At 38.7% G+C, this 19,037-nt stretch overlaps 1 protein-coding gene across 1 annotated transcript in view; it reads right to left on the reverse strand.

The window, feature by feature from the left end:
* Nucleotides 1–3,004: 3,004 nt before the first annotated feature.
* Nucleotides 3,005–19,037, reverse strand: part of mad1l1 (mitotic arrest deficient 1 like 1) — a 62,679-nt gene continuing 46,646 nt past the window's right edge. Inside the window, exon 18 of the mRNA XM_087841598.1 lies at nt 3,005–3,239. Coding sequence (XP_087697724.1) covers nt 3,090–3,239 — 150 coding nt within the window. The 3' untranslated portion in view covers nt 3,005–3,089. The remainder of the gene's footprint in view (nt 3,240–19,037) is intronic.

A 19,037-nucleotide genomic window follows, 5' to 3' on the forward strand; every position in this document is an offset into this window, starting at 1 on the left:
ACCAAGGAGATGCCATCATTAGGCTGAAACCGAAATAAAATCAGGTAACAAGAACTTTAGTTACATAATTAAAAAGAAGGAATGCACTGATCAGCTTACCAAAAGGTCTGAAAGACCACAGAATAAAACTAAAGTGAATGATAATAAAATGATATCCATGGTTAAGAGAAAAACTACTTTCTATCATCCAACCATTTCCAGAACACACTGCAGGAGGCATGTTGCTGTCTACAACCAAGAGATGGCTTCAGGAACTGAAGTGTGTGCACAGTTCAGTCTTAGAAACACAAATACAAAATCGGAGGCAGAGACTCATCATCGTCATCAGATCAAAAACAACTAGCGAAATTAAAAATACAATAAAATAATTCAAAATACAATAAAATTAATAAGAAAGGTTTCCGTTTCCTAGAGATTTTAAAACCAGGGAATAAAAATAGGTTTTCAATCTGGACTGAAAGACCTGCACTGATGACGCTTGTCTAATATGGAGGGGAAGGTCAAACAAGCAGCTACTGAAGCTGCAGTAAAGGCCTGACAGAGCATGTCAAGACAGGAAAGAGCATTTGGTAATGAAGGTAATAGCAAAAAAACAAAAAAGAAAAAGTCACTGTTCAAAATGAACTAGAAATGACAAGAGAACCATAACGTGCCAGACATTTTTCCTCTGTTGCAAAATGGAAACGTACAGTGTATAGGTTAACTCTCATCTAATAACCCCGTACTCTTCTTACAGTCTGTTCTACAGTAGCACCAGCAGGTTCTCTTTTTTCCTCACCTGTTTTATTTGTCAGCCAAGCCCAGAAATCCTTGTACTTTGGTTTGACAGATTCCTTCGGCATCCAGCACCGTGTTATTGGGTTGTCAGACAGGAACGCTGGCAGCAACTTTGACTCAGAGCAACTCCAGCCCTGGTGGGGCTCCAGAAAGAGAGCCGTGCTTAGACGTAGTCTTAACTATATCCAGTTGGTAATGCTCGGCCCTCTAAACACACAACCTGCTGCTGTAGTAATAAGGAGGTTGAACACCCCAAAATATAAAAAAAAAAAAAATTAAGTTAATACAGTGTCTATCATGCAAGAAGCAATACACCCGAGCCGTCCACTAGTACATATTCAGTGGCTACTACTCGTTACCTCTTTGGTTGAGCTCGCACATTTATACACACTGTTCAGTAGAGACTAATTTACATGTAATCAGCATTCAGAAAGAAAACACACACAAAACAAAAATGTGTTTCTTCAATTATCCATGACAAAAAATGTGATCCAGGAAGTGCAGTTTGGGTAACAGTTCCATTAGTGTGAAGGCTTATTAAACACCAAAACACTTAGAGTGCTTTATAATAACACAAGGATGGATCCCCCCCACCTCCCCCTCCTAACTCCGGAAAGGGGCAGAGCGGCTGTTGCTGCTCCACTGACATGCTGCTCACACTACACCTTCTGTGTAGCCAATCTGTCAATCTGGACATAGTCTGAGGCAAATTAGACCCATGGGTGCGAGCCCGGACACCAGTCATTCGAGTGCTAGCTCCAAATCAAAGTGTCTCCTAATGCCTGCGGTCTGGGTATTTATTAACGCAGTGACTCATTAAATCTCACTCGATCAACAGTCCAATGTGTTTTATTAACATTTTCATATCAAATTTAAGACAAAAACAACAAAGGTACAGCAGAACGCAGCGTGTGCTGCACAGCTTATGCAAAACCCTCAAACACATGACCTCATCGGGGCGGTGGGTGTTCAGATGTGCTGCGCTGTGAAAAAGAATGTGTGTAAAAAAACAGAAACAAAACAAGGACAGTATGTGGCATGTACTGTGCAGAATATGTTGCCTCATGAGGCATATGGCTGCGCCAGCTGGAGTCCTTATATCGTTGCTGTGATAAGTGGCTTCATCCTCAGTTTGCTTCCTTTTGTTTCTCGGTTTTATTGGACGGCTCCCTTATTCCCCCACTTCAACGTGTTTATTTCTGCCATTTTCACTTTATTGTTACCAAGAAACACCACTTGTGTTGTGTTCACACACACAAAGATGCAATCGTTAACTGAAGCCATAAAGGGGATAAATCGCAATTCATCAAACTCAAACTCATGGACAATGACTGTGTTACAGGCACTGTAAACATTACAGCTTCCCTGCACATGGCACACCACACACTGTAATTCTTCTGTAAAGCTGGTGCACAGGACAAAGTAAGAGAGAGCAAATACATAATTTCTCAATTGAAATTCAGAGTCCTGAACTAATATTATACTGTATGACACTGTTCCTTTCATTCGCGCCCGCTCCGTTTCTCCTGGGTGACAGGCTGATAGGTGACACAAATTTTTAAATTACCCATATCCATGATTTTTCCATCTATTACATCTAAAATGACTGCACACGGTTACTCCTTCAGTGTTTCAGTGTCAGTCAAGCTTAGTGATCCTGCTGACAGTGGAAACGCACAAATACTCCCCGTGTGATTACCCTGCACCGCCTCCTGACTTCCAACCTTTAAAAATCTTGTGAGGGGAAAAACAAATCTGAATTACAAACTGAACTAAGCAGGATTCAGCGATTGCTTTGACACCGGCTCAGATTGGCTCGGACAGAGTGGAACTACAACTGCTTCTCTCGTATAGGGCCCCTAGAGAAAGGAACAAACTTAGAGGAAGTGTGTTTCCAACATCCAGTATTTTTTTTTTAAAAGAAGGCTCTAAATACAAATATAAGTGATTTTTATGGATCATTTTCATGATGGCTAGAAAAAAAATGGTTTCCTCCAGACTTTATTGATGAAATATTCATTGTACAAATAGGCGCACCAAGCTGCTTTTCAATGAAAGAAATTCTATCAAAGCAGGTGCTCATCCGCCACAAAAACAGCACTCGCTGATATCTATTCATACAACAGAGCTGCTGAAACATACCGGCACAATCGAAACAATTTATGAATATTGTATGAGGCGAGGGGAAAAGTGAAGTATATAGAAGGCAATTGGGGGGGGGGGGGGGGGGGGGGGGGGGGGGGGGGAGTCAAAATAAAAGTTAAGCTCATCTCGAATTTTTACAGGAGTGTGTGAGATGGTGTGCAGTTCTGTCAGACTGTGGTCTGTCGGCTGAAGAGGTCGAGGGTCACGGCGGAGAGGAACGCTGGGATGCTCTTCTGGTGATGCAGATGAAGAGCCACCATCTCTCCCAGAGTTTTGGAGAACTCTGTTTCCATAAGCTGCATGCTTCCGTTGGAGCCCTGAACCAAAACACAACACACAATAACAAGCAATCAGACCCACTGCATTTGTTTCCACACACACAAAAAAACTTTCAAAGTGAAGCAAGCTCACTTAAAAGTTGTTGTTCTCTACTAGGAATTAGTGTGTGTGCGTGTGCGTGCATTCACAGCAGGGTGAAGGTGTCTAAATCTGTGTGGATTAATTAAAAGGAATGAGGAGCAGCTCGGGGCGATGAAGTGAAGGAGAAAGGGATGAGTGAAACAAGGGATGAAGTAATTAAAGCATCGCAGGGAGGGGGAAAGCAGTGAGCAGCAGAGTCCCATGACATACAGAGAAGATATTGAGACATCTTAGAAATGCCCCGTGTCAATGTGTGTCAGACACACAAATCTCTGATTTGACAAGTGTCACGAGAAGGCTCATAAAACGAAGGGCAAAGGGAAAATACCGAAGAATGGCATTTAATCAGAAACGTAAGTCCAGAAGTCGAGAAAAGAATAAATCAAAGGGTATTAACAGAAGATTTAATCCCGCGCTAAATCATTTCCAACAGGAGCACTTTTATTGAAGGAGGAACTCTGCAAATGTCCTCTCACTGTGTGACACCTGGAGTTAAAAACACATTAGGAAAAAAACTGATAATTAATGATTTGACAAACGGATCCTGTTTGAGCATCATTATTTCTAAGACTGAACAAAACAGCTGGAAATTGCAAGGTAGTGCATGACTATGTTGTAAAAAGTATTATTTGATAAACTAATTAGTGCTTCCTCTCACACAACAACCTGAAGTGAACTGTTCATTTCTGTGTGAAGAGTCACAAATCTCTACTGGCTGAGAGGAGTGGATACCTGAACTAATGGCATTTGCTAGCTGACTGCACAATGCCTAAGTGAGGCTAAACGCAGTATGGAGCGTGCTCAGGAAGCGCAGATATACTGACCTGCTGTTTCAATGTCATTCTTTGGAAATATGAATGAAAAGTTTATAGTCAGAGCCGCAAAGTCTGTTAGGCTACGTTCACACTGCAGGTCTTAATGCTCAATTCAGATTCAGACCAAACAGTATTGTTTGACTAATGTCCCTTAATATAAAGACTTTACGATTCCCAATTTTGCTTTAAGTTATTTTGTTATTTACATAATATTGTAGATAACCTAATAATTATCCTTATTGCTGTTTAAGAGAGGAGCGGTGCTTCAAAGGATAGTTGCAGATTTCTGACAGAATCTGCAGATTATGCAGTACAAATAAAATGTTCACGTTTCTCCAACGTTGTCTTCCCAACAGTTTCACTGACATCTACACGGGATGGCCAGGAAGCGTTCACGATGTCTTCTCAGACGCTGATAATTGGCGTCTGTCTTGTGTCAGTGACATAAAAGACGGATTTAATGCGACATGACCGTTCAAACAGCAGTCGCTTTCTAAAACATGTATCGGATTCAGTACCACATACGAAAGTGACCCAGATCGGATTTGAAAATATCGGATATGTGCTGTTCACACTGTCATACCATGATCGGATATGGGTCGCATTGGGTCGAAAAAATCGGATTTGATGCGCTTTCGCCTGCAGTGTGAGACGTTCTGCTTCAAAAGACAAGCTAAACTAAATCAAGTCATAGGTGTGTTTCTGTTTTTTCAAAGACACTTGTAAGATATATGTAATAAGTAGGGGTGGGTTTTTATAATCGATTTATCAATTAAAATCGATTCTGGCTTGGATAATGTAAAATCGATTCATTAAAATCCTGAATCGATTTTTTTAATATAAATTTATTTTGCCCGAAATGCCAGAATCTCTGGTGAAATCTCACAAAATTTCAACAACCACCAAACAGCTAAGACAGTAAATGAGAGCAGGTACACAGATTCTGCACAAAGACTTAAACACACAGCGCAACCCGCGGATCAGAATCAGTTAGATGTCGCCTTTCTCACGGGCGGGGCTGAAAGCCGACAGCTCGCTGATTCTGATGTGCTTTGTGTTCACGCCCTTTATGCGCTGATTCTAAAGCTGTTACTTTGATCTCTCTCCAAACAATATTGACCGAACCAGCAGCAAAAGAAGATCCAAACTACGCTTCACATAAACATCGTCATGTATTCACTCTGACTTTTACTGTTTTGCTTCGACCACGATGCACAGCTCTCTCTCTCTGTACTGTTTTCTGCATTATTCGCTTGCTTGTTATGCACAAGTCTACCGTTGTTTACAGCGCTGTTGGCCGATGTTTTTTTTTTCCGCTTTATATACTTCCGAAAAGAAAACCTAATTTCTGCCGTTCAATACTGAACAAATTTAAACTTTTTAAAATTATGCAAAATGCAAAACGCTTAGCCATGTCTCTAATAAAACCGCTGTAACTTCAGAGGTAACGTTCATGTGTTGATTAATGGTTTTCTTTCGTTTTTGATGTACTGCAGAATATTTTTATAAAATTCCAGGCCAGGAAAATTACCTTCATGTTTTTCTGTGTTTTATCCTCAGCTACTTTGACACAAAGGCATCTGCTGTGATGCTTACACCTTTAATAAAGTCTTGCGTGTGTCAGCTTCCTTTATTCCTTAAATATACTGATCTCAACTATAATATTTCTGACTGTCAAAATTTCCCAGATTCAAATCGTAGTGAATCGAATTGAATTAAATCGAATTGTGGATCGAATGGATTCGGGACCTTGTGAATCGGAATTGAATTGATTCTAGAAATCAGTGACGATACCCAGCCCTAGTAATAAGTCCAATTCTAATGTAAGAGTAATTTTACTCCCACCGTGTCATTAGAATTGGGTGTTGGTGGTGTATTTTTTATTTTGTTTAATTTTTTTGGTGATTTAGTCTCTGTACAGCACCATAGTGGATATTAAATCAAACAATCACGAAGTGCAGATTGTATTAATTGTTCAGAAATTACAGCCAATTTTGTGTGTGTGTGTGTGTGTGTGTGTGTGTGTGTGTGTGTGTGTGTGTGTGTGTTTGGGCCATTGGCAGGTCGTTTGAAACTAAGATGAGTATTGCACATTTGACGTGTCACATGGCCCTCTTCCTATTGAAAAAGCAAAAGTTGTATCCAAGATGGCCGACTTCTAAGTGGCCACCATGGTCACCACTCATCTTGAGGAGTTTGCCCCCTCACATATACGAATGTGCCACAAACAAGACTTTAATATCACCAACCATTCCCATGTTATTACAGTGTATTCATATAAATGGCCCACCCTGTACTATGCTGTTAAAAGCGCAATCGTGATATGTAGAATCAAGCAGGATGAACAGCTAAATTTTAAACTTTGTTTAAACTGTCCCAAAATACTCTTGACGTTCATAAAAAGGTGAAATACCTCGGGCACGTTATTACTGAGCAAATGAACGATGATGATGACATATACAGATAACGATGTAAGCTCTATGTGCAGGCAAATACTATTGCATGCAAATTCAGCTTTTGTTCACTTCCAGTTACAGTGGCTTTATTTAAAGTGTATCGCACAGTGCTATACACTGCCCCCTTGTGGTCATCTTACAAATAATGTAGCACGCAGAAGCTGCATGTTGCATATAATGATGCAATGAGAATCCTTCATAGGATATCTATGCCCAGTCAGATGTTTGTAGCTGTGGGTGTTTAAACTTTTAAAGCACTTTTAAGAAAGTACTCACTGATCCGACAGTGAGTGTTCCCGTTACTCATCCAGTTTGAGGAAGCACTGGCTGAAGTGTTTGTGTATTCATTGATTTCTTCTCAGTAATTTTGTATTTTATTTATTTATTTGTTTAACTCTGAAAACCAGCTTAGCTGATCCTGATCATAGTTGTGTGTAATTAGGACACCTGAAAGAAATGTGGCTTTGGTCACTTCTTCATCACTGCCCCGGACACTGCAGTACAGCAGTTCAAAGGCTTTTCTAATCGCAACATCTTTTCTCTGACTACTTCCCATCACTTCATCTAACTGCCTGACAATCCCTGGTGAGATTTTATTTCCCTCTGCGCTGCCGTCTCAAAGCTACACCATATCCTCAAGCTGCGACTCAAATCACAGGCACGCACATACAAACACGTGTGCATGCACGCGGTTTTAAAAAACGCCGTGGCTTGGAGAACATGAAATGCATAGATCAAAGAGAAAACACTGGGACTAGTTACCATGGAGATCTGTGTGTTTGTCTTTGGCAGTCTGTGTGTGAGAGACACGTAAGAGTGGGTGTTAGAGACACAGAGTGGACAAGCTGATGGAGGCCTCTGGGGTCCGAAGACTGCGAGGACGCTCACGGCCGTCTAGAAAGGAAAACTGAGATACCAGCCTCAACGTGAGGCGAAACAGTACAGCACTGAACAAAACAATTGTTTTAGGTGGCCAAACGTGGAATCACGTTACAGAGATTTACAAAGATTACTAAAGGTTATAGATACAAAAAGCAGCAGTGCTCTGGGACTGAGACAGAGCAATATGGAGACACGGGAAGAGGGCACAATGAATAAGGCGGTGAAGAGCCAGACTCCAGTAATGTTTGCACACCAACTGCCTTGCTTCAGCACCGCTCCCATTATGTCATTTATAACTTTACAGTCTGAAAACTTTCAACTCTACAGTTCATAGCAGCACCCATGCTACAAGCTCTGTGAGGCTGCACAGTGGTGGTGCCTGGAGCCGACTGCTGACATCACCCTGCTAACATGCTCACACTGACAATGTCACGACACTACCTCTGTAACACTAACATTTGCTAATTAGGGCTAAACACACAGTACAACTCGGGCTGATGTGAAGGTCATTAGTTAAGCAAATATTTGACCATAAACCAAATTACTGGACGACCTGCACTTGCATCCAGATGATTGAGCCAGCAGACGTGTAACTATTTCAGCAAGGTCGTCTTTTAAGACCCCGAATTTCTGTCCATATATTTGTTAGTCTAGATAAGTGCAATGGACTCACAGCATCACATCACTGGCTAAATTTTGACCAGGAATTGTAGGGCTCGCTGAAGATATTCACATCAATCCTCTGGGCAGGTTGGACACTGGAAAGTTCTGAGCGATCTACACAGATTTTGCTCTGCAGTAGTGGTGGTTTTAATCTTCAAGTTGGTAACTTTCAATTCGTCTTTTTAAATAGTCCTGTGTATTTTCTTGTGTTATTTAACAAGATGTACATTTTCTCTGTATTCAGTTATTACCTTTTCACACTGATGTTGACCATCAACTTTCCAGGCATGTTTCACTCCACCTCTCTAGTGCCCATACGTCTAACAGTAAATGGGGCTGTCATAACCTTGTTGCGTTTATGTTTCTAGTAGAAAGAAAAATATCACCTGAAGTAAAAAGACTGAATGCTGCCATTTGTCAGGTTTACAGTCCCCCCAGTGCTCCGTATGAGGATCGTTGACATGACATGAACTCTTGTTTTCACGGGAAACTAATCTTAACACACTAATAGACATCGTTTAATTGATATGATTGTGAATCAGGTCAAGGGTTTATTCATGATGTTTGTTATGATGCTGTCATTTTCTTTGTGTATTTACTCTCCAGCTGCTACACCCAGCTAGTTATGCATTAGTGGCCGTCAAGCAAGCGATGTTGAAGCAAGCTGAAAGAATATTTCTCCTGCCAAAACAGCGAGAGGACTGACCCTCAGCCAATTATTCATAAAAAGAAATGCAGTGACACAAAAATGGGCCATCAAAAACAGCTTTTCCCCCTCAATCACAGCTAAATGTGCGGCGTCTGTGTAACAGTGTGTTATAATGTATTAGCTTTTAAGTTTTTGAGGCAAACTGAAGGTTTAAAAAAAAAAAAGGGGGGGGGGGGGGGGGAAGCTGAAGTGAAAGTGAATTGTGGCTCAACCTCTGCACATAATCTGATGACATAAAACTCTGATAAAGGCTGAAAAAGATCAAAGCACTGTTGAACAAACTGTTACTATATGAAGAACTGTTTAAATTAATAAATGAATAAAAGACGCTTTTTGGTTCTTTAAATGTCCAAGAAGGTCACATATCTGCCTGAGTAAATCAACAGTTCTCCAAACTGGACTTGTATTGAGTAGCTTGCAAACTGATATCGGATGCACTCATAAACAATTCTGTTTAAGTACAGATGAAGGGGAGGAGTCATTTTTGCTTGTTAACACAGGCTAACCTGTGATTACAGATTTTAATTACACGTCAAAGCTGTACTATAAAAGGAATTTTTTTTAATGGCTAAAAGAGACTCATATTTTAAATGAACACGACCCAACGGGCCATGGGCTTAGCGCCACTTGTTACATTTATTTTCACATTTCTCTTTCCACGTGCACAGAAAATTCAAACCAAGTTAATCAAAGGTCAGGGGAGATTTTTTCCTTTAAATCAGCTTTATTCAAATACTGACCTTATCAATCCCTATTTGCATATTCACGCGTCGCTAAGAAGTGTTTTTAACTATATCTGACCTTTATGAAAAGAACAAGGTTCTGTTTACGTTTGAAAACGTGTAGGAAACAACCAAGGTGACATCAACGTGCCGCAGACACAAATATCACAGGTTCCTCCAACAAGGTGACTTCGACCTCACCCAGCATGAAAGCAGGCAGAAATGAAGGAAAACTTCTGTTTGTTTCCTCAAGATCAGGGCTAAGAATCTAAAAAGACAAACTTGTGCACAAAAACTAAGGACAACTCAGCAATGGAGAGGAGAAGTGCTATCCCATTCATCTTTTCATTTGTCTATCCAATTAAAGGAAATCGATGCTTCCTGGCTTGAGATGCAGGGTGGGGCTTTATAGTGACCTCATCCAAGCAAGGAGCTGCATACTTCCTGAATGACAATAATGCTCCTCTCTGAATGCAGAATGGGTCAGAGTAAAAGGTTTACACCTACGCCATCAGACACATGAAAGACAACAAGGGAAAGACAAAACCCTGGGCCCTCTGTTGTCATGCCAATAAAAAGATAAGCAGCACAATAATCAACGCTATTATTTTTCTGACCTTGAAAAGGTTTCTCTCGATAGAGATTTTGGGATTTTGCAAACATTTCCAACCCCAACTTCAAAAAACTTGGGAAAGTGTAAAATGCAAAGAAAACAGAAAGCAATAATTTGAAAATCTCAAATTCATATTTAATTCAAAATGACTTTGGTGTCAGAAAAATGCCTCAAAAAATGGGATGGGATAACAAAAAGCTGGAAAATTAAGTGGAGGAACATTTTACAGCCAGCTAGGTTAGCAACATGACTGGATAGAAAAAGTTCATTCATAAATTGTTGAAAATTTTCATAATAATGTTCCTCAATGTCAAATTGCAAAGGCTTCAAATATCTCCTGATCTAGTAAACATATCATAATGAAAGGGTCCTGATAATTTGGAAAAATTGGTGTACAATCAAGAAGGCTGAAAATCAGTATTGGCTGCTTGTGATCGTGCTTTTTTCTTTTCATGCCACATCTTTGTGAAACAACCTCCTGCAAAGATATTAGGCAGGCCTGCTCTGTGGGGGCTTTCAAAGCCTTGTTCATCCTATCTTGCGTGTCTTAGCTCTGTGCCTAGAGTTTTTACTCATTCTTATTGCTGTTCCCTTTAATTTATCTGTTTTTTAAAATTTGTGTTTATTCATTTATCCTTTTTACCTTCAAATGGCTGTTCAGCACTTTTTTTTTAAAGTAATTTATATAAAAGTTATTATCACCATCATCATCTTTGATCCAGAAATGGCCGTCTACTCTTGACCCAAGCTTCAAAAGCTGCACAATAGTAAACATGGCTCTGTCCCAACATTTTTGAGCATCAATTTCAAAATGTTCTTATTTTCTCTTAAACTTTTACAGATTTCCATATTTTCTATTTCCTATTGTGAATAAAATATGGATTTAAGGGATTTTGGGATTGTGTTTTTATTTACATTTTACATTGTGACACAATTCTTTGCACCGTTGTACATGATGCCGTCTATCTGATGAGCAAGAAAATACTGAAAAATGTCAGCAGTTAGATGTAAGAGCTTAATTTAAGGTAATATAAGCAAGTCAGATGGAAACAATTGTATAAAATTGATTTTCTGTGTGGCCAAAACATAAAAATAACTAATTTGTCTCCAGGTTACAACCACTCATAATTGTAATGCCCCCTTCGCCAATTTAAAGTTTTCTTTTCTGTTGTATTGTGACATGACGTGAGGGTGAATTTGGGTGAAAATGGTTCTTTTAATGACTTTAAAAAGTATTGAGAAAATAAGCTCTCTCTATTTACAACGAAAAGAAAACAAAAAAACTTTTTTAGGGGTTTATTTTTTTAGTCATATTGGAAACTTTCTGAATGAAGCCCATTAAATGACTTTATTAAAGTATTCACGGGGTAATATTAATGTTGCATGTAATTGTTACCATTTCCAAGCTCTCATTTAGTGCAGCTATCACCAATATCATTAGGTGGCTTATTGTGCTACAAAAATAAAAAACATGGCAACTCCACGTGCTTAAATTCACCTTTAAAAAGGGCAACACTTGGGATTTTGGAATCACCGTTTCACGCCACAACACAACAAATGTTATTTCTTTAGCAGAAGTGAAGCTCTCTGGCTTCTCATTTCCATTTGATGAGCTGTTTGTGTTATTACAACTGATTGGCACAGCTGTTTGGAAGTTTAGATTGTGGAGGGGAAAGACGATGATTAATCAGTGCTCTTCAGCAAATCATTTTCCACTTCCCTAAATCAGTAACGCCTGAAATACTTACAGAAAATGTCCCTGTTCTTGGACAAGGCATGCCGCTTTGCACTGGTCTTTTTCAACTGCACGTTAAACACCGAGTCCTGAATCTGGCTGCACATGTGTGGATGTGATAGATGGCTCTATATTGAGGTGGTGACATGCAGTTCACAAATCAGCTGACCCCTGCCTCTACTCTCCACTGCTAATGAGTAGACTTTTCTTCTCCATCCTTCTCTGTGTAGTTCTTTCCTCCCTCTGTTTCACTGCATCGTTGTCACCGCGATTAGATCATTCGAATAGAAATCAGTTAATTTGAAAACATTTCATTATCATTTATACTTTTGCCTCTTTACACACGAGAAATTCCAAAGGATGTCATAGCTGTTGATTGGTGCGGGTGAAAAACAGAAGGCAAATTAATTGAATAATCAGAAATATGCAGATTAATAGCTTGCAATTTAAATGCAGATTTTGACATTTTTCCAGAGTCGGGAACAGGATGAAAAGGAGAGAGGGAAAGAAACATTGTGTGGAGTTCCCACCAAAACTGAATCAGCAACAATTCAATACATATTTATATTCTAATCAGCTTTTTGTTTGCACATTTAAAAAAACGCTACTAATGTGACTGAGCGCTGAACAACTAATGGCAACATACATCTGACGAAATGATTTAGTGAGTGCTATGATAAAGTCCTCAGCTTAATAAATGTGATTAACCTGACTCTCAGTAGCACAAATACATAAAACATGGAGTCAGTTACAGATGTTAGTAGAAGACACCTAAGATGAACATTCATAAGGACAGGCGTGTTTGTTTGTATTTGTCATTTTAGATTTCTCTCATCGTTGCCTTTGCTCCCGTCAATCTGTAATCAGAGATACAAAACACCGCTCTGCCTCCGTCACCAGCTTTAATGTGTGATTATCTGGCCACTAATCACCAACTTAGAGTTCTCATGATTCATGACTTAAACATATAAACTGAAAGAAAGTATGAAGTGGCCAGTTGTTTTTACCATTAAAATACCAAGTAATGAATGCCAAGTGAGGAAGAGCAAGGGTATTTATATGCAGTGACAATGAGCTAATCCCAATGCAAAACATTATATGCAGCAAGCATTCCCGATAAGACGCAAAGAAAACAAACTGGGTAAACAAGATTTTGCTGTTGGAATTCTGAGCAGTTCCGTGCTTTTCTCTACATTATAATATAGGAACTGGCAGTGATGCTGGGTTTGTCACGTGGATAAACTTACGGCTGGGTGGACACTGTACTAATGCAGCTTGTTGGAATCGTTAAAGCGTCTCTCTTTGCCTCACATGCACACATGGTTAATACTGCCCAGACGTTATCTTCCCATTTACTTGTGAATTTTATGTAACACATGTAACACTGTATTTGTGTATACAGACATCGTATCAACTCAAAAATGTTTGGCTCAGTCCAGGTTCACTAACACTGTCTTGATGTAAAATCAGTTAAAAGTAGAGTGATGTACGCTGTGTATAAAATGTAGTCATTTATTTTGAAAATGAAATTTGACAGTGCAATTTTTAAAATTGTGATAGAACAATAAAAACCAGGGCCCGACTGGAAAAATCGCTAGCCCCGGGACGTCGGGCTAGCGATTTTTCCAGTCGGGCTACCAAAATCCATCTCAGCCCTGCCCGTCGGGCTATCATAGGAAGGAAAGATATGTCAATGCTTTTGCATTCTTTCGTAAATGTAGCTGAGTAATTATGTCATCGGCATCGATGAGCCACTGTCAATATGTGACACATTGAAATCGCGTTTGAACTTGCGCTTGTTTTTTGCTTTCACTTTCACTTTGCGATCGCATGAAGTGTGTATAGAGAGCGGCAGGGCTACCAGGGATTTTGAAATTTTGCGAGCCCTGAAAACAGATTACATTATTAGAAATGTCTTAATATGACTGTATTGAGAACACTCATCATCTATTTGACTTTTTAATCATTTTAAAACTCAGGCTCGCAGAGTGGACGGAGACTATCCTAGCACTCATTATAAGCAAACAGTGGGGCACACCCTGGACAGGTCACCAGTTTGACTGGCCAATTCAGAATCACCAGTTAATCTAACATGTCTTTGGAATGTGTGAGGAAGATGGAGTACCAGGAACGTGCAAATCCCACACAGAAAGACTCGAGCCAGCAGGTTTAAACCATGAACTTTCTTGAATGGCGCTCACCACTGCACCAGTTTGCTGACCATATTCAGACAAAATCTGTTTATAGCATACTATACGAGCTCACAAAATGAATGCCAATAAATGTCAGACACACACACAGACTCACTCTCAGACAGATTGGCAAAGTTTACAAATAATCATAGTCTAATTTACAAATGGAGACTGATTGCAAACACATTGCAATCAGTTGAAGTCAGTCTGTGACCAGTTGCAAACTCATAACACCACTACTGCTAACAAAACAAATTGGATTCAGAGATTTTACATGGCACTATTTCCACAAAATATTTAGTAAATATTAATACTGAGTGTTAAAAACAGACCTGATTATCAGAATTCCCTATGAAGGTGAGATTTACAGCCTATTTCAACTTAAATTGCTGTAATGTACCAAAGTTACTGTGTGTTACAATTCACAGTTAGAAAACTAATATTATGAAATATTATGTGCACGGTTTGTTGGCTTTGCATCTGATTCTCAGTAGAAGAGTTTCACAGTTTACGTGTAATTAAACTTTTCTCTAACTGAACCCTTGTTCTTAAATATGCAGAGATCTATTAGTCATTTCTTAACATTTATACATTTTCCGTAAATTCATTTAGCCCTGAAACACAGGTTCCCACAGGACTCCTCAGCCTCAGGGATTTGTGATGTGGAATCTCAAGATTGTTAGCATAATGAACATGCTTCTCCTGATTTAATTTGCAAATAAGGACAGGAAAAAATAAGAAAATTTGGAAGAAGAAAAGGATGGCTTATAAACTGACTTGGCCATATAAACAATTCTAGATTGAGCGTCTAAATCACATTTACAAACATTACTTCAACAAAGCTATCTGTCTCTTAAGTGGATTTCTCTTCCGTGTAGGTGGCTAATTACAGGTTCTATAAAGCAAAAATAGTAAGAGTCACAGATACATAAGAGAAAGCAGAAAAGATAGGTAATTTTTTATTGCCAAACAGCAGCATGGAGAATATTTACAGCACAAACCTCAAAGCTTACATTAGCCTACATTTCTCACATTGCAACTGGACTGATGATAGCTCAGTTAGAAATTCTAGAGTGTTCTGCTAGCGGTGGCTAATTGAGCAGCTGTACTATATGATGGGTGACTGACTAAGTCTTGTAAGCTACACCATAACTGCAAACGGACATATCAATGGGGCCGATGTGTACGTAGCTTTCTCAATCCATGAGTTTGTGCGCACACGTAAACTACTTCTGAGACTCAGCAGCCCTATTGATCAGAAGTGGATAAATAATTGATGTTATTTTTCCCCAAAAAATGTTTTTTATTAGTACAAATGTGATTAACTGATGACCACTTAGCACCGGCATTAATGTCTCACCTTTCCTTGAGTCCGTGGCAGAGATGAAGCAGCCTTCTCCGGCTCGGGAATATTCATGACCTCAGGTGGACTTATGTGTGGGTGTGATGTATCATGTTACCATGGAGACAGCAGACATATGTTCCGAACATCGACCAGAGGAGGCAGTGACGCCGACAAGAGCAGGCACGCAAAAGTGCACGCACAGACACACGCGCGCCCGCATATTCACATACACACCCCGAGGGCAAGCAGGACAGGAAACTGTCAGGAGGAATCAGAGTCAACATTCTCCTCTTTCTCTGGGAGTTTTCACTCCGAGACCGCTCTCTGAAGGCTTAAGTACATACAGTCCTATCCACGGAAGAAGTACTTAATTTATTCTCTCTTGTATTCCCACCACCCTTTGTGTTTACTGTTTATTAGTGCTTTGCTCATGTTTATCTTTATTGCTATCAGCGATACATCATTGAGTGTTTTGTTTCAGTCAGTGAGCAAAGTGAAATTCAGTCCCAGTAAGCCTTCTTCTCCCAAAATATTTCAAACACCCACTCATCTCTTTTTCACTTTCATATTCATTTTTATGGCTCTCAACTCCATATTGTACACATGAGCAAGAGGCTATTGTGTGTACATGCGCTCGGAGATTTTAATGAAAAAAAGAAAAAAAAATGGTGGAATAAAATACACAATGTGCTGTTATTCCACTGTACAAAGGGACTTATCTGACTGCACAGTACACACAAACAGTGGCTCAACAATATCCTGAAAGACTGTTTTTAATAACTACATTAGCGGTTTGAAAAAAATGACCTTGTTTGATCAGATTCAGCTAAAAATAGATATGCTACAATGCTATAGCAGCTACAGATGGATGAGTACTGATGGCGAGGTGTTCACTGAACAAATCGGACAACCTAAAGGTGGCAAATTAAATTTGCAATAAGTTGGAAATAACTGCTGGAATTTAGGCAGGACATTTATTGAAGTTGTACTGCAGTCCCATTCTTCCAACTTTTCAGCATTTTTCGTAAGGCTGAATGGGTTTAAGCTGAATATTAATTAATATTAATAATCCACAGAGCAAGTTCCACACACAGCTTAAAATTAAAGGTATCAGTCTTTTAGGGTTTTGATTTAATTATGCATTGAATTATAAAACATTAATGTACTTTAGATTACTCTAGCATCAATGTGGAAATGGCATTAACTGCTATGTACAGCGCACTTTATATTATATTATTCCTCCTCTGGAAAGCAAGAGGATTGAGACTTGCAACCTGATTGTTTTACAAAAATCAATGCGTTAAGCATCATTGGTTTGCTAGATAGCAAACTAGAGGCATTGTGCATTCTACTTAAAACTAAAATTGGAAACCACCGAGAAAATAAATAAATGTTACCAAACAAACAGCATATTGTAACCTCCTGAGGGTCTGTTAGTACTACTACCTGTAGAACGATCCATAATCATAATGAACTAAAAAAAACAAATTAAAACAAGTTTAAAAACACTCGAAAACTACTAAAGTGTACTGCCAACTTTACTGACAAATGCAAGAAAGTTACAAACCACAACTAAAGAAAAACTACATCCATGTGACTTTAAATCTCTGCTGAATGACTCACCTGGCCTGCTTCACCCACATGTCAACTCAATCACTCCAGACAAGTCATGTCAGCCAAGCTGTCCATGTCTCCAAACATACTTCGTTTTTGAGGCCTAATAAATACTTAATCCCTTATCGTCATGGAGGTATACATATTAACTTGATTTACAACAAAGAAAAAAACTGTGTCAGGTCCATAATCAACACCACAGTGGACTTCAGATTAAACAATCAATATGTGATTAAAGTGCAAACCTTCAATGTCAATTCAAAGAAGTTTGTAGTAGTAGGGCTGTCATGAAACTACAATTTCATACTTTATACTGATACCTGGGAAAAGGCTCAATGCCATTTTTAATACTGCAGAGGAAAAATAATAAGAAAGTAAAAATAAGTAAATAAGCCTACATTTCCCAAATAATAATAAAGATTCGAGCAAGGTAAATTATAAATGGACTGGTTCTTACATTGGGGTTAGTAACTTGCCGACTGCAGACTGGAGCAGCCAGGGATCGAACCACCAACCTTCCAATTAGCAGATGACCTGCTCACCTCCTGAGTAACAGCCACAATGTTCTTTCTATGAAATGTTTTCTCAGATGTGATCAGACCCAAACCTTCTAAAAGCTTTACTTTTGATTCATCGGTCCACAGAATCATTTCCCAAATGTTTTGGCAATCATTAAGATGTTTTTGGCAAACATGAGACGAGCCTTTGTGTTATTCTAGGTCAGCAGTCGTTTCTCCTTGAACTCTCCCATGGATGCCATATTTGTATCTTTCTTATTGTTTAATTATGAACTCTGACCTTATCTGAGGCCAGAGAGTCTGCAGTTCTTTAGAGGTTTCTGGATTCTTTTATGACCTGCTGTCTCTTGGTTCTAGACTTTGAGAATGACAAGCCTGGCTCTTCGAAAAGGTTCTCTATTTGGTTAATTTGCTGGGAGTTTGCAACCCTATTAGTTAGGTTGCTTAATATTTCTGCTAAGTACTCTTTAAAATACCAGAATAGGAAGGATGGAGTAGGTTTAAGTTTATTAGATTGATCAGTATCAAGACACTTACAAATGTGAATTGCACAACACTGGACATTATATTTCTTCATTTCCATTTAATACTTGTACAGCTGCTGTTATTATATATATATATATATATATATATATATATATATATATATATTTATATTTCTTCATACATTCTTATATATTTCTATACTGTGTATTTGTGTATTGTGTATTTTGTTGTACAGTTATTTTAGTTTCAACTTTAATTTATACATTTTATCTTATTCTTTCCCAGTTAAATTTACCCTTTATTCTAATTGGTTGTTGTACAGTTATTTCATTTTTAACTTTAATTTTTATATTTTATTTTATTCCTTCCTAGTTAAATTTACCCTTTTTAATTTTCATATTTATTTCCTATCTTATTCATAGCTTTCTGTGCTGAACTATGAAATATTTTGGGTGCAGTGTAATTTTCACATACAGGTATAACAGAATAGCTTTAGTGTTGTTGTTTATTTTAACTTGAGTATGAACTTATACAAAATGCAGCGAGATATAAAAAAAACACAAAACAGTTTTATTGATTAAAAAATACACTAAATCGGATTCATATCGGTATCGGCAGATATCCAAATTTATGATATCGGTATCGATATCGGACATAAAAAAGTGGTATCGTGCCATCTCTAGTACAGAGGTAAAATTACAAAAGACAATCACCGTCCAAAAACGTGGAACGGCAAAGAACTGATACAAGAAAGGGACTAATGTAAGCATACATTATAAATAAGACTGTTCTATAACTGTCCTCCTTTTTAACATCAGCTGTGTCAATATTTTTACACCCTCGGGGTGCTGTCAATAGCACTGTAGTAGAGGATGGATACATAAAACCTCCTTTCCCTTTAAAATAAGCTCACTGTATTTATTGTCTAATAAATACAAATGGTCA

This window comes from Neolamprologus brichardi, chromosome 6 (genome assembly GCF_056152115.1).
Source record: "Neolamprologus brichardi isolate AB-2024 chromosome 6, ASM5615211v1, whole genome shotgun sequence".
Classification (NCBI taxonomy): Eukaryota; Metazoa; Chordata; class Actinopteri; order Cichliformes; family Cichlidae; genus Neolamprologus; species Neolamprologus brichardi.